At 42.3% G+C, this 25,079-nt stretch overlaps 1 protein-coding gene and 1 non-coding gene across 7 annotated transcripts in view; one reads left to right on the forward strand and one right to left on the reverse strand.

The window, feature by feature from the left end:
* RGL1 (ral guanine nucleotide dissociation stimulator like 1) overlaps positions 1-25,079 on the reverse strand; it is a 277,622-nt gene that overhangs the window by 64,285 nt on the left and 188,258 nt on the right. For 3 of the 6 annotated variants that reach the window (XM_086343419.1, XM_086343420.1, XM_086343421.1), the window contains 2 exons: positions 22,014-22,222; positions 5,948-6,025 (listed from right to left, as the gene is read on the reverse strand). In XM_086343419.1, coding sequence (XP_086199545.1) covers positions 5,948-6,025; positions 22,014-22,222 — 287 coding nt within the window. The remainder of the gene's footprint in view (positions 1-5,947; positions 6,026-22,013; positions 22,223-25,079) is intronic. The other 3 variants (XM_086343423.1, XM_086343424.1, XM_086343422.1) reach the window with 1 other exon arrangement.
* Positions 2,825-2,927, forward strand: LOC147356225 (U6 spliceosomal RNA). The gene has a single exon (XR_015143888.1). It is a non-coding gene; the product is annotated as a U6 spliceosomal RNA (small nuclear RNA).

The following is a 25,079-nucleotide window of genomic DNA, read 5'->3' on the forward strand; positions in this document are numbered from 1 at the left end:
CTGTTTCCCACCTGAAATCACAAGAACACAGATTCACAGCAAAGGAAAACAATGGGCATTTTGCTGCTCCTTGCCTGACCCCACAACACAATGCTTTTTAGCCCATCTCTTTATGCATGATTGTAGCAAGTGGTTCTGATATCACAATTAATAACAAGCAAATCAAAGAAGCGGTCTATTTTTTCTTTTCTATTTTTATCAAAACAAGTTACATAGTCTTTCCAACAGAAACAAGCAGTCAAGGGCACCTCTCACTCAATCAATATAATATCTGGATCTTATCTCTGTTTCTGATGTTCATTTTCATTTTTTTAAATTAATTTAATTGGAGGTTAATTACAATATTGTGGTGGTTTTTGCCATACACTGACATGAATCAGCCATGGGTATACATGTGTCCCCCATCCTGAACCCCCTCCCACCTCCCTCCCCATCCCATTCCTCAGGGTTGTCTCAGGGCACCAGCTTTGAGTGCATCGAACTTGGACTGGAGCTCATTTTCATTTTTAAGAAGATGAAAAGAAAACTATATAAATTTTATCCTGGGCTTCCCTGGTGGCTCAGGTGGTAAGGAATCTGCCTGCAATGCAGGAGACCTGGGTTCAATCCCTGGGTTGGGAAGATCCTGGAGGAGGAACTGGCAACCCACTCCAGTATTCTTGCCTGGGGAATCCCCTGGGCAGAGGAGCCTGGAGGGGTGGAGGTGGGGGTTCTAGGCATCATTAAACTTGAAAGAATCTCAGAGCACTCGTTTTTTAGGTAAAGAGACTAAACTGAGAGAGGTGAATGAATAGGTCAAATGGGTGGCAGGTGACAGTGACGGATGAGGACTCGTTCCCCGGGGCCTGTCACCTGCCATGAGGCTGGCTCCACAACCTCCTCGGCACTGGATTCACCCAATTATAAGAGACATGAGGGCCCCGGTGGCCCAGTAATTAAGACTGCATACTTTCAACACAAGTGGCACGGGTTCGATCCCTCATCAGGGAACTAAGATCCCACATGCCATGTGACCAAAATAAAAATAAAAAGTAGCACAGATTATTGCATACTTTTTAAAAAAAAGAAAAAGAAGGGACATGAATAAGTAAATTTCCAGACAAGTGTGGTATTATTTTTATATATATTTAGATATCCATAAATAAAGACAGTTTTTATTGAGGACTACAGCCTCCTTGCTGTGCAGCAGGGTCTCTTATCTAGGCAATACTGATATTTAGGGTCGGGTAATTCTTTGCTGTAGAGGGGAAAGGGGGCGTCTTGTGCATGGCAGCGTGTTTTGAAATAGTCCCGGCCTTTGCCCACTAGAGGCCAGAGCATCTCCCCACCAAGTTGAGACAACCCCAAATTTTCCAGATATTGCCAAATGTCCTCTGGGGGCAACACTCCCCCACTGAGAACTGCCACACAGCTATATCTCCCGCACATCAATCAGCCACTGGGACATCTTCAGTCACTGCTACAAGTCAGCTGCCGCAGCTCTGAAATCATCAAGGAACTTTCCATGTGTTACAAGTGGAACCGAGAAGCTGCTTCTCTGAATTCGTCCCAGGAAGACAAAGCAGGGAGCTTATCGAGTTATAGAAATGATCAGACGGGTAGCATGTGAAAAACAGAACAAAAAGATGATGCTGAAGTGAGATGAAAAATAATGAAAGGAGACGTGGTGGACGGGCGGGGGGCGGTAGAGGGCAGGGAGCAAGAAGACACACAGAAGAAAGGGAAACGGAAAGAAGAAAGAGGTCAGCAGAGAGAAGGGATTTTCACATTCCGTATTTGCAGGACAGAGCGACCCATTATATGAAAAAGTGGCATATTTTCGTCAGGCGTACTTTTTTTAAAAGGCAACTCAGACTGAGGAAGAGGGTCAAGCACTTTCTACCAACTCACTGTGAGGCTTTAGGAAAAGACCACTGTCCCCGGATGATGGACCCCTCAGGGGAGCTCTCTGTGAAAGCTCTTTGTTAAGGTCTCATATGCCTAAACTGTAAAGCCCTTTAAAACAGCTTATCCTGGAGTCTCACCCACGGTTACTGTTCCTGGTGTACAATGAATCCCAAATGAAGGTTTATAATAGGCCTTTAAAAGCCTGAGCATGACTCTTCACATTCAGGGTACAAATCAATTTTCTTTAACTGCTACTTCCCAGAAGCCTATTTCATCTCAAAACACCCATTGGGAAACAGAAAAGCTCTGGATATTTTTCATATTGTTACTCTCCTCAGAGCATTCAGGTGGCTAGTTAAACGGTAGCTCTAGACATGACGCAATTCCAAAATACATAGATAACAACATGCTTATTTCTGAATCTGGTCACAGGTCAAGGTTACATCTGATAAGCTAGCCACTCAATTTGTACAGTATCTCTTCTTTCACGTATATTTTAAAGCACTCATTATAAAAACATTCCTTTTTTAAAAATTGTTATTTTCATAGGTTTTCATGGTCAACCAAAATTAACAGTAACAAAACCCCTCTAATCCTGCAATCCTCAAACTTTCATAAAAGACGTAGAAATCACTTGAGGATCTTGTTAGAATAGATTTTCATCTAGATCTGGGGCGAGGCCTGAGATTCCGCATTCCTAACAAGTTCTCGGGCGATGCTGAGATGGCTGGTCCATGGACCACACTTTGAGTAAGAAGGCTGTTAAGTCTCACGTGGGACTAACCATTGAATCTAATAAGAGTCTGCCATGCATATCAGTGAACAGGGAAATATGTGTGGATGAGAAGCGGAGAGCACGTGGTCATGAAGGATTTAGGGCTAGGCAGCGGCTTTTGGACTGGGCCCAGCAATGACACAATAAAGAAATACGAGAGGAGTGCTTGCTTCGGCAGCACAGACGCTAAAATTGGAATGATACAGAGATTAGCATGGCCCCTGCCAAGGACGACACGCAAATTCATGAAGCATTCCATATTTCTGAGAGGGGATATATGTATATCTATGGCTGATTCATGTTGAGATTTGACAGGAAACAACAAAATTCTGTAAAGCAATTATCCTTCAATAAAAAGTTAATTAATTTAAAAAAAAAAAGAAATACAAGAAGAAAAAAAAAAAAAATTGTGAGCCTAATCCATCCCCTCAACCTACCTATCTGATTATACTGCTTCCCTCCTGCACAAACTTTAGGGCTGACTGCCCACTTAACCAGGTAAGGTCCAAACTCTCTAGTGAGAAGTTCAACCCTTTCATGATAGCTTCAGCTTAACTACCCTCACCCAACATGTACACAGTGAAGCAGCCAAATGTGTTGCTCCCCCAAATGTCATGTATACAACACTGCCCTGATTTGGTCCCACTGTCCCCTCTTCCTAAATGGCTCTACCATCCAAACCCTCCCCCTCCTTCAAAGCCTGCTTCAGATGTCATCTCTTCAGGCTTCTTTGATGGTCCAGTGGTTAAGAATCCGCCTTGCAAGGCAAGCGACACTGGTTCAATCCCTGGTCCGGGAAGATCTCACCTACTGTGGGGCAACTAAGCCCATGCACCACAACTGCTGAGCCCATGCTCTAGACCCCATGTTCCTAACAAGAGAAGCCACCACAGTAAGAAGCCATGTGCCTCAGCTAGAGAGGAGCCTCCACTCACTGCAACTAGAGAACACCTGCGTGCAGCAACAAAGACCCAGCACAGCCAAAAATAAATATTAAAAAAAAAAAGTCACCTCTTCCAAGAAGCATCCCCAAGCCTTCTAGGAATAAGGTATTAATTCTACTCACCACACCCTGCACTCAGCATTCAAACACCTACACTGGTGTGTTTGGTTTTCTGGAAGGTTATGGCCCAACCAATAAAATTAAGAAACTACCTGAAACCTAACTCAAAAGTTAAAAGAATACCCAGTTTTCTCATCTTTCCATCCCTGGCTCATAGAGAAAGGAGTCCATCATCCAACCCTCTGAGGAATTAAAAATTCCATCGGATTACCTCCCTGGTCTTTTGATCCTAAAATGAAACCATGAGTGATTTCAGCACCCTGGCATATAGCCACCTACTCAAGAACCCTGGTGGCTCAGCTGGTAAAGAATCTGCCTGTAATGCGGGAGACCTGGGTTCGATCCCTGGGTTGGGAGGATCCCCTGGAGGAGGGCATGGCAACCCTTTCCAGTATTCTCGCCTGGAGAATCCCCATGGACAGAGGAGCCTGGTGGGCTAGAGTCCATGGGGTCACAAAGAGTCAGACACAACTGAGCGACTAAGCACAACAATAACAATTCAAGAAGCTCATTTCTTCAGCAGCCTGTAACCCTGCATCATGGATTTTTCTTCAGTGGCTGCCAGATCATTCTCATCGGCATAAACTCTCTTTGTAAACAAACACAAAACAAAAAGACCATGCCTTGCCCTCTTCCTCCACCCCATTTTTCTGTTCCCCTTTACAACAAAACTCCCAAGAGGAGTTAGTAGACCTTCCCTCCCCACTTCCTCCCCTTCTATCCTGTCTTGACCCACATCTCCATTCACCAAAACGGCGCTTGTCAAGGGTGCCAAAGACCAAAGTGGGGTAGAAGCAGGAGCCGCTTCCCAGACCCCTCTCACTTGATGTCTGGGCAGCATTAGACACAGTTGGTCACTCTCCCTCTGAAAGCCCTTTTGTACTTATCTTCTGGAACACAGCTTCTTTCTTCTCCATGCCCATGCCTGTTCCTTTCCAGTCTCCTCTGCTGGACCCTCCACTTTCCTAACTGGAAGGAACCAAGGCTCAGTCTTTGGACTTTTCCCCTCTCTATCTACCCTTCATCTCCACGAGGTCATATCCGGCCCCATAGCTTGAAACGCCATGTATAAACTAAGGATGCCCAAATGTCTACCAGTCCAGACTTCTCCCTGGAAATTAGACTCACCCAATTACCTCAAAATCAACACATCTAAGATGAAATTATTGACACAAGCTCCCCTCCAAGCCAGCTCTTCCCGCCAGACTTTCTTGTCTCATGAAGCCAGGGCGCTGGTCTATCAGGCCTCACACACAACCCGTGGAGGTGTCCGTGCCTCCTCTGTCTCACATGCCGCATCCTCTGCATCTGTACATCCTGTCAGCAACACCTTTGAGAGCTCTGCAGAGGCGGTTACTACTACCCGTTGTTACTCCCACGACAAGGACGACTGCTGTTATTACTCAAGCCCGTGCTGCCATCACCCCTTGCCTGAGCCCATGAAAGGGTCCTACCCAGGCTCCTCCCTGCCACTCTTGCCCCGTCCCCAGTGTCATGGTCTATTTTCCACACAGAGCCAGAGTAGGTCTTTTAAATATAAGGCAGGCCACAGCACTATGCTTCTAAAACCTTATAAGTCTTTCTTATATTCCTTAGAATAAAATTCAACATGCTTCCCCAGGCCCTCAAGTCCACATGTGACAAGGGGCCCCGCGACCCTCCGGATGTCCTGCCCCAGCACTTGCCACTTCCTTCATGTGGCGGCAGCCTCATCCACCTCTCTACTTTTTCTTGAACATTGTTCCCGCCACAGGGCCTCTTCCATAGTCTCCCTTTCCAGACAATCACAAGGCCCTGTCTGCACCATATTCAGGTTTCTGCTCCAACGTGTCTGGATCAGACAAGAAAGCCCTTTTCTGACACCCTATGTGACTCAAACTCCATTGGAATCTAGCCCTCTTGCCCTACTTCATTCATTTCTGTGTGGATTCTCTCTCTCTCTACTAAAACATAACCTTCGTAAGAGCTGGGACTTACTTATTTTGTTATAGCTGCATCCCTTAGCACAGGGTCTGGCAAACAGTGGGTGATCAATACATTTTTACTGGATGAATAAATGAATATCATTTTAGATGGTCAAAAAATAATTCTATGACTTTATGCATTATGGAAAAAAAGCATGACAACATTCCAAAAGAATTTTAAAACTCTACTAAATTATAGTCTTTAAAGATAATAAGTCCTGACAGAGAGCTTGTAATGCAGAGGAGAGGCACACTCACTTCCTGATCACGGTCTTGGACTCTGATGAACTTTGACCTCCATCTTCTTCACAGTTTGGGCTTGTCAGGTTCCCATACCTTTACAGATAAAAACAAACACACAAATATGTAAACAAAACACACAGCTGGTAGTGCTGGAAAGCAATTCTATTCCATCTCAATTACAAGGTAACAGTTACACTTTTCAGGAGTATTTAAGGAAAGTAACACTTGTGAAATAGCATCCAAAAATGATACTGTATTTTTTATATTTATTTAATGTGTATATATGTGTATATATACCTTTTCCATATATATATGTGCAGAATTTGTATCTGCATGCATATATACACACACATTATTTTACTCCTACAGAAAAGTGATTTAATGATGAATCACACTACTTACAACTTTCTCAAACATTCTCAACTACTCAACATTTCTTTGACTATTTTAGATGAACTTGGGCTTTTCCCCTTAGCAGGAGAATCAGTCATTACATGAGGCACAGATCGGAGATTCCTCCTGAGTTCTGGAGCATCAACCCCTCACCTCTGCCCCTCTGTGTATCCACTGAAGGAACATGTGGCTTTGCTTGCTCAGCCTTCATGCCTGCACCACATGTGAGCACAAGCTGATCACTCCATGCTCTGCTTATGAGTCTGGTCTCCTTGAGGATAAGTTCTATTGAAGAAGCATTACGGGAATGATTCTGAACCCTCAGGTTAGGCTGAGATAGAGACAAGGACTGCAGAACAGAATCCTCATGTCTCAACAACCATGAGAGCAGCAGTGTATACAGTGAGGCTGGTCTAGGCTTCCCCAGCCACTGGGGGAGGGGGACATAGGGGCACAAAGCAACCGGTGCTTAAACTTTAAAATCCCTCTCATTAAAAAAAAATAAAATAAAATCTCTCTCATTACAGACTCAAAACTTGCTCAATAATTGATCAGTCCTAGTTACACTGTTAGGTGTCCTTCCAACTCCATAGGTAATGCAAGTCTATTTCATATAGAAATACCATGTTTCATTTGGCTCAGAATATACATTTAGTAAATTCACTTCAAATTCTTAAGGAGTAGCCTATGTTATTCACTTAGAACACCTAGACTATTTCTGCAGTTTCTCTTCCCATCAGTGGAGCATTCAGAGATTCCTTGGAGTTTCACAAGCTGGCAATCTGTCCCAAAGTTTTGGTAACAGAAATTCTAAAACTGGCAGGGTTTACATTTTTAAAGAGCACATTTTTGTCTTCTACTAATGGGATTAAGGGCCCCAGGACCCTTATGGTTCCTTGTTCTGAGGATTTACAAGTCCTTTAAAACATAAAAGCCCGCCATCTGGTTTGACCGAATGCCAGTCCATCTGGTCTCCCCACTGCCCTATCCCGGGAGGTTCCAGTGTACGCCCTTAGGCTTTAGCCTCCCCCTGCCTCCCTTCCACCTGCTCCTTTCTCGAGCTCATCAGCCTTATGGACTTCTTGGCCTCCCAAAGATATTTTCCACTGGCCTCCGCCCTCCCTGTTCCTCTTCATTCTACACCTGCTATTTAGAGGCTTCCAGGGCTACCCTTTGCTTTCCCTGAGATAAGAACCAGGCAGATTAAGACTAATGCAGGCCCCCCGTGAGCAAGGCAGGGCTGGGGAAGGTTCCTAGTAAATAAACAGAGTGGGATTTCTTGGCTCTCTCTCTTTGGCCACCATCATAGTGAACCCTGTCCTCATGTTCCCTCACAACAGACTCTGTGGTTTATTTAAGCAGGAAATACGAGACGAGTGCAGGGAAATGGGGGGCCACCGTGCCACGCCACCCCTCTGACCAGAGTGACCCATCAACTCTTGCCTGCCAGCCCTCAGTGACTAAATGTGGGATTTTGTTTTCGTCACATTCTGTGTTCCTTTGTTAATTCTCTTTCTGGTTATCCTGGAAACAATGCACCAACTAGAATCTCTGAGAGACAGAAATAAAAGGGGAGAAAAGACTTTACAAGGGAAAGACACACATTCTCTAGTTCTTGATATCCTTTCCAGAGATGATGTTTATATTAAAAATCCCCTGACCTTCCCATCCCATGTCTTTACTTAAGCGTCTCATACTCAGCTGCTCTTTCTCTACAGTTTGCAGACCCAGAACTGAAAGGATGGTTGGGATAACATGAACACCCATCACAGTTCTGTTCCCAGATGGTGCCACAGGTACATCAGATAGTGTCATGGACTAAGCAACTGACAATGGTGAGTGAGTGAAGTTCTCTTTCTTTAGCGAACCTGGTACCATCTGCTCAGAAGACCACTCAGATACTCTTCCTCGCCAGCAGAGAATCTAGAGGCTCATAATTGGGACCAGCATGATTGGCTGGTAAAAACTCGGAGACCAGACAGTAAGAAGCATCAATAACAAGCCTCGTGCGTGTTGGCACACATGGTCCAGGTATTTGGGCTCAAAGGCTGCAGCATCCCTACCTAACTCTTCTCTGCCCAACCCACCAGAAACACTCTCAGTTCTGCCTTTATAACATACCCTGAATCCTAGCACTTCTCATCACTTCCACTCTGGCTCACACTGTCGCCATCTTTGGCTGAGATCAATGCAACAACCATTTAACTCCTCTCCTGGCTTCTGCCAAGTGATGCTGTCCATGCCACTGCTCGGCTCAAAAGCCTCCCCCGGCTTCCACTCTTCCCCACTGAGAAAAGGTCCATGTCTTACCTGTCTCCCAAGGCCCTAAGTGACCTGCCACAGATAATGTGGTATCTCTGACCACATTTCCTGCACTCACTCAGTCTCCTTTGACCTCACTGGCTCTTCCCCACATCAAGCATCCTCCTGCCTCAGAATCTCCACACGTGCTGTCAAGTGCTTCCCAGGCCCACTCCAATGGCACACTCCCTGGGCTCCTGCAGGCCTTTACTCCAACGTCACTTTACCAGTGAGGCCTTCCCTGACCATCCTATGAAAATGAAACACTAACACCACTGCTTCATTCTCTCCCACAGCCTTTAATACCTTCCAGCATACTGTACAATTAATATAGTTGTTACGTTAACTGTCCATTAGAACATAAACCCCATAAGAGCAGGACTTCTGTCTCTTTAGAGCTTAAAACAGTGCCTAGCACCAATAGGAATGTTGATGACTATTTCTAGCAAGGTTCCCTAAGCAGACATGAAAATGAACTTCCTAACAGCCAACTAGGTTCAAATTTGTCTCTATAAAGGCATCATGTGACTTTTTACTTATATCCATGTCTTAACCTGTCTGTGCCTTCATTTCTAACAATCTGCTGCTGCTGCTAAATCGCTTCAGTCGTGTCCGACTCTGTGCGACCCCACAGGCGGCAGCCCACCAGGTTCCCCTGTCCCTGGGATTCTCCAGGCAAGAACACTGGAGTGGGCTGCCATTTCCTTCTCCAATGCATGAAAGTAAAAAGTGAAAGTGAAGTCGCTCAGTCGTGTCCAACTCTTAGCGACCCCATGGACTGCAGCCTACCAGGCTCCTCCATCCATGGGATTTTCCAGGCAAAAGCTTTACGATAGCTGGGATCATTACAAAAAAATCTAAAATTAAAATGCAAAGGAAGTAAATAAGATCTTAAAGTTGATATCTTGAAGGCATAAACAGTATAAAATGCAAAATAATGTATATATACCATTTACAGAGGAGACCTTTAGAAGCAAGATAAATTTAAAAGCCTACAACCCACTGGAATTTAACGGACTGGGGAGGGGATAATTATTTGCCGCTGCACTTTTCTTATCATTAAGGAGAATTAAATCTTACAGAAAAGAAACTAGACCAGCATTGGAAATAAGATCTTTTTAATGTTCAAGCTAGGTCATTTGAGAGTTAAGAGTTAGTTTTATGAGATTAAGAGTGTTTCTTTGATGTTTCCTGGACCCTCTCATAGCTTCCCATCAAAAACCAAAGTCAAGTTCAATTCATTTACTCCAGGGGAGTAAATAAAGAGTGTGTATGTGTGTGTGTGTTTAATTAATGAGTAGCTACAGACAAACCTGTCAACAATGTCACCTCCAATTTCTGCAAAACCTCCCTAGGATTTAAGATCAAAGTCCAACTTCTTAAGAAGGCTTACCATTGAGAAACTGCCCTTCTTTAAATGGTAATTCAAAACACTTAAATTAAAATACAAATTATCAGGATAACTTCTGACATGGTTTTCTCTATAGTCACAAGGCAAAAGAAAGAATTGTGAATGTCTTCAAAAGTATAAATTATTTACTGTTACCTAGAAATGACTAGAAAAAGAAAAGAAAAAAAACTCATGCTTAACTGGTTGCTAATATTTAAACAGGAAACAGTTATTTTCAAGGGGAATGGATGTATTGTTTGGAGCCTATCTGGGCAGAAAAAAAATGTTTAATATGTGTTTGAAAGGAGGACCAGGGACACCTGTAGTTCAGAGAAATCTTAAAATAAAGTTAACCCCGGGACAGCCCTTCTGGTGGGGGGATGGGGGGCAGCTTTCTAACCTCTACTCCCTAACAGAAGAGTCTCAGCAACATCAGACCAGGATGGGGATAATCCTGAAGAACATTTCAGGCTCCACTTGATTATGGCAAGTGATCCCTTGATTATAGCAGTTAATAATTCCTGAGAGCTCACTATAGGCCAGGCACTGTGCTAAGCACATTACATGGATTGTTTCATTTGGATGGATGGATTATCTCACGCTTATCCTATATGGGGCTTCCCTGGTGGCTCAGACAGTAAAGAATCCACCTGCAATGCGGGAGACCTGGGTTCAATCCCTGGGTTGGGAAGATTCCCTGGAGGAGGGCATGGCAACTCACTCCAGTGTTCTGGCTTGGAGAATCTCCATGGACAGAGGAGCCTGGCAGGCTAGAGTCCATGGGGTCACAAAGAGTCGGACTCAACTGAGCGACTAAGCACATAATCCTATATGATAGAATTCTTCTTCTTCCTATTTAATGAATGAGAAAATAAGGCCCAGAGAGCTTAAGCCATTTGCCCTCGAAGATACAGCTAATCAGTAAAGCAAGGACATGAACCTTGACAGTCAGTCTCCAGAGCCCAGCCTCTGAGCCACCACCCTATCACACAAACCACAGTTATTTTATTTATTTTATGTGTCCCTCCACCGAGTGATAAATTCTTGGATTTTTCACTTAATCATTCTTTTTTTTCCACTCATTTAGTCCTCATTATTTATTAAAGCTTATGTTTGGGTACTATTCTGGGCATTGAGGATACAGCAGTGAACTAACCCCAGCCCCTGTTTTCATGGTGGGGGAGGGGGAGATAAACAATAAACTAGTGATTAGTGAATATAGAATAGTCAGATGGTGAAAAGTGCAATGGAGGGGGGAAAAAAAAGCAGCTAAAGGCGCTCAGACATGACTGGAGAGCCTGAGGTGGCAGCTTCCTAGAGTCCAGGGCAGGCCCCACGCGAACATGACAATGACCTAAAATCTTTCAAGGGTCAGGGAGCAGGCCACCGAGATCTCCAGGAACGGAGCCTTCCAAGAGGAGGAGAGAGGCTACGCAAATGCCCTGGGGCAGTGGCAGGACAAAGTGCTTGAGAACCATCCAGAAGGCCAGTGAGACGGGAGCAAAGAGATGAAGCAGAAACAGAGAAGGAGGTGAGCGTGGAGGAGGCGGGGGCAGACCCCGAGGGCCAAGCCGGCCACGGTCAGGGATTTGATTTCACCTTTCATATCACTTAGTGGTACCTGCCCTGAGCCTGGAGAACAGCCTGCGCTTGGGGGACACTCACTAACCACTGGCTAAGTGAATTAAATCATGCCCTCGACTATCACGAATAAAAGAGTGGGAGGGGAGGGCAAGAGAGGGCAGAAGCCACTTACTAGGGACGATGAGAGAGCAGAGAGGAGGAAGTCAGGGCAGGGGAGACCGCACAGGAAGCCACTGATTCAGGGACCTCTGGGGGCCTTTGCTTTTCTCATCAAGCCCAGCCTGGGAACATCTGAGGCATTTTTTTCTTTAACTGACCCATAAGAACACAGGTCAGGTATGAGGAAAATATTCAGAAGCTGACCTTGAGTCAGGATAATGACACGGAGAAATAGCCTGCAGATGTCAGGAACACCAAGTGAGGCCTCGGTGAAGGCTGTGGACTCTGCACCACAGAGCAGCTGGGGGGGATGTTTCTAATCACCCTGAATAATATCCTCCACAGTGGACACCTCTCCACTCAAGCGTGGCCTGACTACTGGGTCACGGCCACCAAGCCTACCTTGGAAGGGTCTTGTTACCATCATGAAGCCAGTTATTCAAGGAGAAGACAAAGGTCAGAGGCAACAAGGTAAAAACTTGTTCTTGGAAGAGGCCAGTGGCGCTGGACAGGGAACCAGGCAGCGTGCGTTCACACACGAGGTGCGGTTCTTGAGGTAAACTTTCCCCATGATTAGAAAAAGCCAGAAGACCCAGAAAGAGCCTCAGTCCTCCCCTCTGGGTCTTTGCTGTGAAGGGCCCTCCACCGTCCTTCGATTCACCACCGTATCTTCATGTTAGTCCCTGAGACTTAAGGCATCATTAACAGCGCAAAGAACTTGGTATTTCTGTTCCACTTGACAGTTAAGAAACACTGCAAAAATTCTTCTTGACAATAACATCTTCACCTCCAGCCCTGACCCACAATTGTCTGAATGGGAGACCAAGAAAAAAAAAATCAAAGACTTTATAATCCCTATTCAGCCAGGGGAAGAAAACGAAAAGGTGTCTCTTGCTAGAACTTGATTTTCATTCACACATCAAGTCGTTTCTCAAGTCTGATGGCCGTCGCGCCCTTGCCATCAGGTTTCTTGGGGTTTTTCCATTCCAAGGCCTGGCCGCCCATTTCTCTTCTCTGGCCCGTTCACTGCCCCCAGAGGGCCCGGTGGCTCCTCAGTGCCTCCTCCTTCCACCTGTGGTTGGTAACAGTTCTAAACCATCAGCTGCAGATCTGTCTTGTTAGCACGCTACAGCCACCACGGCTACAAGGAAGGTTGGAAGTTTGCCCAAAGAAACAGGTTAGGACTGGGAGCAAGGAGTAGGCAGCACCCTGACAACCACAGAATCTGTTTACAAGTCAGGAGTTTCCTTAGGTTTATGACGAATTAATACATTATTAACAACTCAGTGCCAGGCTGTGGCTCAGCCCATGTGCCTAGCGCCTGTGTTCCGCAACAAGAGAAGCCACCACAGTGAGAAGCCCGTGCACCGCAACGAAGAGAAGCCCCTGCTCACCACAACCAGAGAGAGCCCGACCGAGCACAGCAACAAAGATCCAGCAAACTCATAAATGAAATTTTTTTAAATCAATCACTTTTCTATATGCCAGTAATAAACGAGTGAAATTTGAAATTAAAAACATACTCTTTTTACATCAGTACTCCCACAAAATTAAAATATTTAGGTATAAATTCAAAATATATATACATGGTCTATATAAGGAAAACTATGAAACTCTGATGAAAGATATCAAAGAACTACTATATAATGGGAGAGAGACTCCATGTTCATAGGAAGACTCAATATTGTCAAGACGGTTCTTCCCAACCCCATCTGTAGGTTCGGTGCAATGACAATCAAACTCCCAGCAAGTTATTTTGTGGATTTTGACACACTGATTCTAAAGTTTATATGGACATGGAAAAGAACTACAGAATAGCCAACTCAATTCTGAAGAAGAACAAAGTCAGAGGGCAGATGCTATCTGACTTCAAGACTTGCTATAATGCTACAGTAATCAAGACAGTGGGGTATAAATGAAAACATAGACAAATAGATCAACTGAAGACAAAGTTCAGAAATACACCTGCACAAATACAGTCAATTGGTCTTTGACAAAGGAGCTAAGGCAATACAGTGGAGGAAACGTAGTCTTTTCAGAAAATGATGGGTGATGGAACAACCAGACACTGATGTGCAAAACAACGAATCTAGACAAACACCTTACACATGTCAAAAAATTAACTCGAAATAGATCATAGACCTAAATGTAAAACATAAAACTATTAAACTTCTAGAAAAAAAACATATGAGAAAACCTAGATGACCTGGGGTATGATAATGATCTTTCAGATATAAGACCAAAGTCACAAATCATGAAAAAAATGTGATAAACTAGACTTCATTAAAATTAAAAACCTCTGCTCTGCAAAAGATGGTATCAAGAGAATGAGAAGACAAACCACAGACTTAAAAGAAAATATTTGCAAAAGCCCCATCTGATAAAGTATTGTTATTCAAAATACACAAAGAACTCTTAAAATTCAACAATAAGAAAGCAAACAACAGAATTTTAAAAATGGGCAAAAGACCTGAAAAGACACCTTACCAACGAAGATACACAGATGACAAGTCCAAATATGAAAAAATGTTCACTGTCATTTGCCAGTAGGGAACTACAAAGTAAAACTGCAGTGAGACACCATTACACACCTATTAGAATGGCCAAAATCCAAAATACTGACAACCCGAATGCTCTCAAGGATGTGGAGCAACAGGAATTCTCGTTCACTGCTCATGAGAACACAAAATGGTGCAGAAACTCTGGAAAACAGTTTAATGGCTTCTTACAAAGCTAAGTATACATTTCCCATATGATGCAAAATTCTTGCTCCCTGGTATTTACCTAAAGGAGCTGAAAACTTACGTCTACACAAAAACCTGCACATGGGTGTTTATAGCACCTTTACGCAGAATTGCCACAACTAAGATGCAGCCAAGATGTTCTTCAGTAAGGGTTGCTGTTGTTCAGTCACTCAGTCATGTCCAACTCTTTGCGACCCCGTGGACTGCAGCACGCTAGGCTTCCCTGTCCTTCACTATCTCCCAGAGTTTGCTCAAATTCAGGTCCATTGGGTCGACGATGCCATCCAATCATGTCGTTCTCTGTTGCTCCCTTCTCTTCCTGCCTTCAATCTTTCCCAGCATCACGGAGTGGGTAATTAAACTATAGGTCCAATCAGATAGTGGAATGTTGTTCAGCACTAAAAAGAAATGAGCTATCAAGCTATGAAAAAACATAAAGGACCCTTAATTGTGCGTTACTAAGTGAAAGAAGCAAATCTGAAAAGGCCACACACTGTGTGACTCCAACAATACGACATTCTGAGAAGGGCAAAGACCACAGTTGGCACTACTGGTAAAGATCGTGCCTGCCAATGCAGCATATATAAGAGATGCAGGTTTGACCCCCGGGTCAGGAAGAGCCCCTGGAGAAGGAAATGGCAACTCGCTCCAGTATTCTTGCCTGGAAATTTCCATGGACAGAAGAGCCTGGGGTTGCAGGGACCGTCCGTGGGGTCGCAAAGACTTGGCCACGACTGAGCACATACACATACATACAGAGATAGTAAAAAGATCAGTGACTGATAGGGATTGGGGGAGGGAACAATGAACAGACAGACCACAGAGGATTCTTTAAGGCAGCAAAACTATTCTGTGTGATACCATGATGATGGATACGTATCATTATACATTTGTCCAAATCCATAAAATGTACAACACCAAGACTGAATTCTAATGTAAACTATGGACTTTGGGGGATAATAATGTGTCAATGGGGCTTCTCTGGCGGCTCAGATGGCAAAGAATCCACCTGCAGTATGGAAGACCTGGGTTTGATCCCTGGGTTGGGAAGATCCCTTGGAGGAGGGCATGGCAACCCACTCCTGTATTCTTGCCTGGAGAATCCCCATGCACAGAGGAGCCTGGCGGGCTATAGTCCGTGGTGTTGCAAAGAGTTGGACACGACTGAGCAAATAAGCACACACAATATGTCAGTGGTTGTAATAAGTGTACTCTTCTAGTGGAGAATGTTGATAGTAGGGGCATGCATGGGTGCAAAAGATATACGGGAAGTCTCTGTACTTCCCACTTAATTCTGCTGTGAACCTAAACCTTCTCTGAAAATAGTCTATTTTTTTTAACTGAAGTATAGTTGATTTACAACATTGTGCCAGTCTCTGCTGCATAGCAAAGTGACTCAGGTTTACACATATACACATTTTTTAAAATATTCTTTTCCACTTTATGGTTAAGCCCAGGAGACCGGATATAGTTCCCTGTGCTATACGGTGGGACCTTGCTGTCTATCCATTCTAAATGTAATCGTTTGCATCTACCAACCCCAAACTCCCAGTTGTGATCCCTCTTCCTCCCCTGGGGCAACCACAGTCTGATCTCTATGTCCATGAGTATGTTTCTGTTTTGCATACAGGTTCATTTTAGATTCCACATGTAAATGGTACCATCTAAGCATGAAAAGAAATGAAAGGGAAACCTATGTGGTGGCACTTCTGATGAAATCTACGGAAATAAATGCAATGTTTTCAAGTCTTATACTTGATCGCTTTCTCTCTGCTGTGGAGGAACTGGTTTCTTTGGTTGCACAGCTCCATTCTTGCTGGTTGTCGGTGCATCAGCTTTTACAGAGGAAGGTGTGACTACTCCATGTGTCATAAAGTATGGATTTAAGATTACTATCCCCATAGTAGTGACATATTTGCATAAGTCCTCCCGAGCTGCTGCACTTGCTATACCCCTACCCTCCAAGAAGAGTTATCTTTGGGAAGTAGTAGATTCAGGTCAGGGGGTTTCGCTGAGTACATCAAACAGAAATACTCCAGATACACGGTCCCTATCAGTAGGGACTCTGACACCCCATGACCTATCTAACGACATAATATCACGGGCTAACATCAAGTTTTGTTTTGATAACACCCTCCTCTCCCATTCCATCCTCTCTTACTGTCTCTGTCATAGAACCTAGCTCTTACCTCCCAAGGACAGTATCGATTTTAATTTAATTATACACATTTATGTGTATGCTTATTTAAGTTACTCTCAGCCATTAAACATGAAGAAGACAGGAGTCATGACTGGTTGTCTACCATTATATGCACAGCTCCTTGCACAGTACACGGTAGATATTAAAACTGATAAACCTCATTTCAGTGGATGAATGAAAAGGAGCATGGATGTTCAACTGAGCTGCTCACAACTGTGTGAAGGAAGTATCCCTCAGGAAATGCAATTTCTAAGGAAAATCAACTGAGATAATAGAGAAAAGGATAAGAGCTAGATAGCCAAATCATCCCTTTCTTTAGAAATGACATTAACATTTTCAAATGACATATAAGGTGATCTGGTATGCTTGGAAAGCGCTTCCAAGTCAGAAAGAGATAGGTTTTTATTCCAGCTCTGCTTCTTACTGACTGAAAGTTTCTGAGCCTCAATTTTCTCATTATATACATGCAGGTAACAATCAATGAACTAAATAAGATAGTCTGAAAATGCATGGCAATCAAACATGGGAAGAAGAAATAAGTTCAAAGACCCACTGAATTAGTCTCCTCTCTAGTGACCTAAGCCAGCAAACCCAAGTCAGATTGGTCTTAAAAGCATAGTGTTTATGGGATGGCCATTCAAAGGTTGAAGCCATTCAACCTTTATCCTCCAGAAGTCCCCCACTGGGAGAATTCACTCAAAATGAAGAGGCAATTCAGATTATTACTCAATCCTTTCTCACTGTGACCTAAGTGCCATTAGTGGCTTAGCAAAAGTTTCTGGAGATCTAATTCACCCCATTTCTCTGGTCCTTAGCAGTCTGCTCATTTCTGATATCAGAGAAAGAAAGAATGACCAAGAAAGAACCTAAAAGTAGCAAGTGTGACAGCTGTTTGAAGAAAAATCTAGATGTCTGTATAGACCTTTCATGGTTCTCAGTGAGGATCACTAGCTGAAGTAGGTTTCTCCCTAAATTTGAGGTGGGGTGTTTTCAGTAGTATTTAACTTACTTTTTTAAATGGTACAGTGGGAAGAGAACATATTTTTAAGTGAAATGTATGTTTAAAGTTGAAGTGAAAGTAAACGCATTAGTCGCTCAGTCGTGTGCGACTCTTTGTGAGCCCACGGGCTCTGTCCACTAGGCTCCTCTGTCCATGGGATTCTCCAGGCAAGAGTACTAGAGTGGGTTGCCATGCCCTCCTCCAGGGGATCTTCCCAATCCAGGAACTGAACCCATGTCTCCTGCACTCAAAGAAGAATCTTTACCATCTGCGCCACAGAGCCCAAACACAAACAGCTAAATCACACTCAAAAACTTTCTTAGGTTAAAAGAAAGCCAATGAGCCTTAGAATTAACTCTTAGCCACAGTGAGAAGTACAGAAAACAGAATTTCTTGTTAACTGCTGATCACCCCTAAGGAAGCGATAAGACACACAGGGAATTAGCCATATACGACTGCAAACCACTTTCCACTGGTCAATTACAAAGGCTCATATTAGTAGAATGAAACAGAAAAACTATCACAAATATTTTTAAATCACAGAAAGCAAACAGTTCCAAATGATAAAAGCCACATGATTGGAAGTCTTAAGAAAAATCAAAGTTTGGTTTCAAATATGCTTTTCTCTGGAGGGAAATAAATACCGCAGCATCTGCCTTCAATCCGTTCTGGACTGGTTAGGATTAGCACATCCTATAATAACTTCTCAGTGTTAATTTCACAAAGGATAAGTAATCTGCTATTAAGAATCCAGGAGAAATCATTTTTAGAAAAAACAAAGCAGACCACCAGAGACCCATAAACAAGTTGACCACAATTTACTAATAAGAAAACAGTTTATCCAGCTTATCTTCAGAAAAGGTAAATTTATGCAACTTAGTTGCTTACCTCCAAATTACAGATGTTAAAATCCCCAACAACCAATTTAAGATCCCAATGTTTCACAGAATCTGCATTTTGGTTAAAATCAGAGATTGACATTTGGCCATAGGATATGAGTGAGTAGGAAATAGAGTGAGGAAGAAATATTCGTGAAGTTTGTATATATATGGACAAATCCAAAGTCTGCGGAGGAAGCAAAATAAGTAGGATATGTTTCTCTGAACTTCTGTAGAAAGTGTTAGAGTTTCATTTTTATACCATCTTAAGCAGTTGTCTACTTGTTTTCTAAGTGTAATTATCTTTTGCGGTAAAATATTAAGTTGTCAAGGTGGATCCATGTTTTTCAGGGCTACCTTATGTCATTTGAGGGGCTTTCTCTAAGAAAAAGAATATAAAATTGTGAATATCAATTATGTAGAGGGTACTCCCAGTGAGGGGCCCTGGAGGTTAAACACCAGCAGCTTCACAGTAAATTCATCACAAGGGTGAGAACTTACCAAGTCTCCTATTTCTGCTTCGTCCATATGGTGTCTTGCAGAGCACGGGGTATTTTAAAAACATTTCAGTATGTGTTGATTCCACTCATGTCAGAATCAAAGGATCTGACTATGAGATTAAATTCAAAGTCAAGCCTTGGCCCACCTAAATGGTTCAAGATAGATCTTAACTCTTCATTCAGTTATACCTTAAATGGTAGTTTGAATTAAATATAATTTCAAGTCATGTTGATTCTGTTATTTAACAACTGTCATAATATTTTAACAATCCAAAAATGTCTACCCACTATAATAGGAAAACAAACAGAAGATTTTTAAAAATCATCACATAAAAGCTGGATGTACATGAGTCATAGACTAAACACTCTAGTTCCTGTGTGTTTGTCCACTATTTATGATGAGCAGCTGGAATTCATGTGCACGCCCCTTCACAGATGATAGACATCTGCGGTCTATTATCAGTGGAGTTACCCCATAAGCAGAGGAGGTTACCAGTTCCAAAGAAAACTTGTAGGAGTTTCTGATGTGTTGACCTGTTTCCTCATACTGCCTGCCAACAGTTAGCACACTGCATCCTCTTTAAAAATACAGAACAGAGGAAAGAAAATGCATATAATTCTTCAGGTTCTATTTATAGGTGTGAGGCTAACAACTATGAGACTATGAAAGAAATGACTCACTAATCCCACAGGTTTATACACCACGCTTAATATTTTAATTACTGCTCTGTAAAAAAAAAACCTACAGAACTTCCCACTGACGTCGAAGTCCAAAGCTGTCTAGGCTTTATTAATGCACTGATCCAGTTAAGACATTCTGTGGATGTTTCCTGAATGTAAACATAAGAACATCCATTGATCCGAGTGATTTCACTCTAGGTGTATCTAGGAAGAAAATATCTTGAGAAAAACTGTTATCAATACCTTATTCACATCATAACAGAATTAGATTATTAAAGGCCTTAAGACTGATAAATGACTGCATAAAAAGAATTTTTAATGTGTTCATAAAAAAGAATATTTGTAAACAACAAATTAGAAAAAATATATTTCCAACAAATATAAGCAAAAAATGTGGGGGCCTCCCTAGTGGTCCAGTGGTTAAGACTCTAAGCTTCCAGTGCAGGAGGCATGGGTATGATCCCTGGTTGGGGAACTAAGATCTCACATGCTGTGCAGCTCGGACAAAAAAAGAATATATATATATACACACACACACACACACATATATATATATATACACGCACACATTTTAAGAAACCTAACTTTGTTATTAGACAAAGAGTTATAATTATATGATCAATAATTAGGTAACAATAATCCAAAATAAAAGATATGAAAATACGAGTTCACAAAAAAACCCACAAATGACCAATAAGTATTTCAAGACATGCTAAACCTCACTCATAAATGTTAAGAAACATAAATATAAAAACAATGAGCTCCTTTTCAACAGACAGATGACAGTAGAGATGGTTTCAATGATGGAGATGAAAACGCTACTCACAGCTGGCCAGACTACAGGGAAAGCAAAGGGACCCTCCTTCTCTGTGGACAGGAGAGTGGTTGGCACAACTTTCTGAAGGGCAATCTAGCAACATCATTCACATTTCAAAGTGCTTATATATTTGGGGGACTTCCCTGGTGGTCCAGTGGCTAAGACTCCAGGCTGCCAATGCTTGGGGCCTGGATTCAATCCCTGTCAGGGAACTAGATCTCACATGCTACAACTAAAAAAGATCTTGCATGGTGCAATGAAGATTAAAGATCTGGAGTGCCTTACTAAGGCTCCTCTGTCTATGGGATTTCCTAGGCAAGAATACTGGAGTAGGTTGCCATTCCTTTCTCCAGGGGATCTTCCCAACCCAGGGATCAAACCTGAGTCTCCTGCATTACAGGCAGATTCTCTACCATCTGACCACCAGGGAAGCCTACTAAGACCCAGTGCAACCAAAGAAATAAAGATAAATATATATATTTTTTAATGCTTATATATTTTGACCCATCAGTCACTCTTCTGTGAAATTATCCTATAGAATTCTCAGACAAGTGTTAATACTTGCACACACACAGAACATTCTATCCAATAAATACCGTAAAGTCACTAAAAAGAATACAGTATCTACCTACATGTGCTGACTTTAATAACAATAACTTATTTCTTGAGCTTTCAATATCCCAGCCACTGTTCAAAACTCTTTATAAATGTTAGACTTTACTGAGTAAAAAAAAAATCTCCAAGATATAGATAAGTAAAAAAAGAAAGCTGCAGAATACACTGTGTACTGTGGTTCTATTCACACTATAAATATTTATAAATATCATATATAAATACAAATATATAAACATACATTTATATACACCCAGAAAAGCTTGAGAATAATACAAAAGGAATAGTTTACAGTTATTACCTAGGAAGAATGGGCCTGGGAAAGGGACTTAGGTAAACAGAAAGTTTTACATTTTATTTTTTACCTTTTTTTTCAGAATTTTCTTTATTGTTTGAACTTTTCACTATATACATGAATTACTTCTATTTTTAAAATATTCATGTCTGCTATCTACTTAATTGGGGAGGACTTTTGGACACAATGGGAGAAGGAGAGGGTGGGATGATTTAAGAGAACAGCACTGAAACATATATATTACCATATGTAAAACAGCCAGCCAGTGGGAAGCTGATGTATGATGCAGGCACTCAAAGCCAGTGCTCTGTGACAGCCTGGAGGGATGGGGTGGGGAGCGTGGTGGGAGGGGGTTCAGGAGAGGGGGCACACATATGCCTATGGTCGATTCATGCTGATGTATGGCAGAGGCCATCAAGTAATTATCCTCCAATTAAAATTTTTTCAAAAGAAAAAGAACTTCATGCCTTCACTCTGCAAACAGCCTGACATTTCTGTCACCTCGCACCACCGCTTCAGATTCTTACCTGTCCAGCAGCAGCTCCAGCACTTCTTTAGTGGAGGCAAAGCCTCTGTATGTTGACAGGAAGATGCTGATATATGTAAAGTCATTGTCCCCAAAAGCCGTCAGCAGGTTCTCCACGAGCTTCTCTAAGGTGCCAGCTTTTATGGTCCTGATCTTACACGTCTCATACTGACTGACTGTGTGTCCCGGAGGCAGCTGGTCCCCTTCGACCTGTACGATAAACTCAAGATTATGATCAGGAGAAACGACTCCCTAAAGTAAGAGTGAAAACACTGAACTGGATGAAGCGTGGCCCGTCATGCTTTCCCCTGCTCTTAACTTCCCTACCAGTCAGGGAAGGCCGACTTCACTCCTCTCACCTGAGTGAGTGCAGCAGCGTGGGTTGGTGGTCGGGGTACCGGGGTGGCCCCTGCTTGTGATCCCACTAGCAGAGGGATTACTTCATCATTTGCTTCTGCTCACTTCCCTATCAAGAACTATGCTGCTGGCATATTCTGTCAAGAATGTTTTCTATGACTCCAGGATCGAGTTGAGCAAATGTTATCAATCATTCCCTTTACACTGTTCCACAGTTAAGCTTTCAAACTCATTCTCAAAGACAGCGCCTACAATGGGGTGCTGGCACTGATCCTACTGACTCTGGAGAGCTGCTTATTAAATTTTTAGATTTGTGTGAGCCAGATGACATTATGTTGATAGTTTGGAGGAAAAAAAAAAAAAATCAGCCATGGGAGGAGTATGTTCTCCACAGACATCTAGGGAAATCTGACCATGTGATGTTCTTTGGTCCATGGAGGGCGAAACGCATTCAATATCATCATTAATCAACAAAGTTGGCTAAGCAGCAGTTTTACCAAGCAGGCCTCAGCTAATCTTGGATGAGTAATAGAAACGGTAGGCCGCTGCATGACCCCTGCCTTTTGGAGACCAGCAATGTACAGTACGGTGGTCGTGTAAGGATATGAGAGCCGGACCACAAAGAAGACAGAGAGCTGAAGAATCAATGCTTTTGAACTGTGGTACTGGAGAAGACTCCTGAGAGTCCCTTGGACAGCAAGGAGATCAAACCAGTCAATCCTAAAGGAAATCAACCCTGAATGCTCATTGAAAGGACTGACGCTGAAGATGAAGCTCCAACATTTTGGCCACTTGATGCGAACAGCTGACTCACTAGAAAATACCCTGATTCTGGGAAAGATTGAGGTCAAGAGAGAAGAGGGTGACAGAGGATGAGACGGTTGGATGGCACCACCGATTCAATGGACACGAACTTGGGCAAACTCTGGGAGATGGTGAGGGACAGGGAAGCCTGGCATGCAGCAGTCCATGGGGTCTCAAAAAGTTGGACCCCAGTTGGTGACTGAACAACAACAACAAAGAGAAAATATTTCCCTGTGAAAAGTAGCTACCACATGCGAATGAAGTGACTGTGAATAGTATTGGTAGGTATAATTGCCCCCTGAAGACATAAACCATAATACATAAAAACTGATTAGTGATAAAATCTGTAAAGCTTTAAAACTGAGTATAGGGGAAGAGAAATAAACTGAAGAAAAATCCGAGTGTGCCTTATAGTCCACAATAAATCTGTGCTGAACAAATTATATAATGATGCAATTTTCAGAGTTCAACCTGCCCTTCATAGGCACAGGGGAAGATGACCTATAGAAAGAAACTTGTTCCAAAGCATAGAAGCATTCTAAGTGACGCAGACAATCGCCACCCAATGTCTCTCAATTTTAAGTGTGAATTGTTTCTATCAGATTTTCTTAAGTTGAAATAACCAGACACGTGACAATTAAAGGCGAGCAAAAAAGAGAGAACTGAAATCTCTAAATGATGACATTGTGCTTACAAAGTCACATGTTTGCTATTTCTTCACCTGTCCTGCCAAAAGTTAAACCACTGGAAGGAAATTAGCAGGCAAGAATTGCTTTCCGCAAAACCAAAGTAAAGGCCATCACTTTTAGAAAGGGCTTAGAACAGCTTAATGTCATCATGGCTAACTGCCAGCAGGAATTAATCATAAGACTCCAGCATATGCGGGGGGTGCCTTGATTTCTTTATTTTTCGAAAGATACTTTTAGTTTACAAAGGAAAGGGCTCTGATTCAGGCAAAACTACCAAATGGACTCAGATCATGGCCTTATAATTATTCATTATCACTCTATGAGCAATTTGAGAACAGGCCTGATAATATCCATCTGTCTTCCAAGAGCTTCAGTTAACTTTAACTAGAAACAATCAATGAAGAAGATATATGGTTTCAATGTCTAATTACATTTTTAATTATTTGGTACAGTGTTGGCCTAAATGTGTGCTGTAAAATACTAGTTTCAAAACAAAACATCCTGCATTCAAATTTGGGAACTATGGAGTTAAACAAAGCTGAATATATTTCTTTTCCATAGAATTTCTTACACACAGTATTTAATGTGCTAACATGCTATGAAACTCCAAAGAAGGATATGGTATCTGACATTTCCTAGTGGACTCCCCTTTGGTCTCAGAGCACCCTGCAGAACATTAGGATTAACGTATTTTGGAAAATGTTAGCTTATTAAGTCACTGTGATGCAGTTGAAACTTAATTCACATTTGCCACTTTTCACTTAAAAAAAAAAACCAAGATATTATAAAATTAACTTTTACCTTCAAACATCTATATTCCTTTGATCTCTTTCTTAATACCACTAAAATTTAGGAATATTTTGTGTTTTTTTACTTTGTCACCTCAAAAGATCTGATCAAGATAATTATCACTTAAAAAGCAGAAGTTAAAAAATATACTTCAAGGGCAAATGTTAACAATAACAACATTAAAAGGAATGGCTTTTCAGTTTCTACGGATATTCAAGCTCTAATTCTAAATCAAGCTTCCTTACCTTGTGACAGACAATGTCAGGGTTCCCTTATCAATAAATTTTGTAATTTGATGACACCTATTTTACAATGCAAACTCCACTTTAAAGCTAAATCTTTTCCTATTAAAAGTAGTAACTGTTTAAGAGAACTAATTTTTCCCTAAGCAGTGATGTGGCCAAAAATTCAAACACAGAGAAAAATGC

This window comes from Bos grunniens, chromosome 16, assembly GCF_055505025.1.
Source record: "Bos grunniens cultivar Pamir isolate PY7600 chromosome 16, Bosgru_T2T1.0, whole genome shotgun sequence".
In the NCBI taxonomy this organism is placed as follows: domain Eukaryota; kingdom Metazoa; phylum Chordata; class Mammalia; order Artiodactyla; family Bovidae; genus Bos; species Bos grunniens.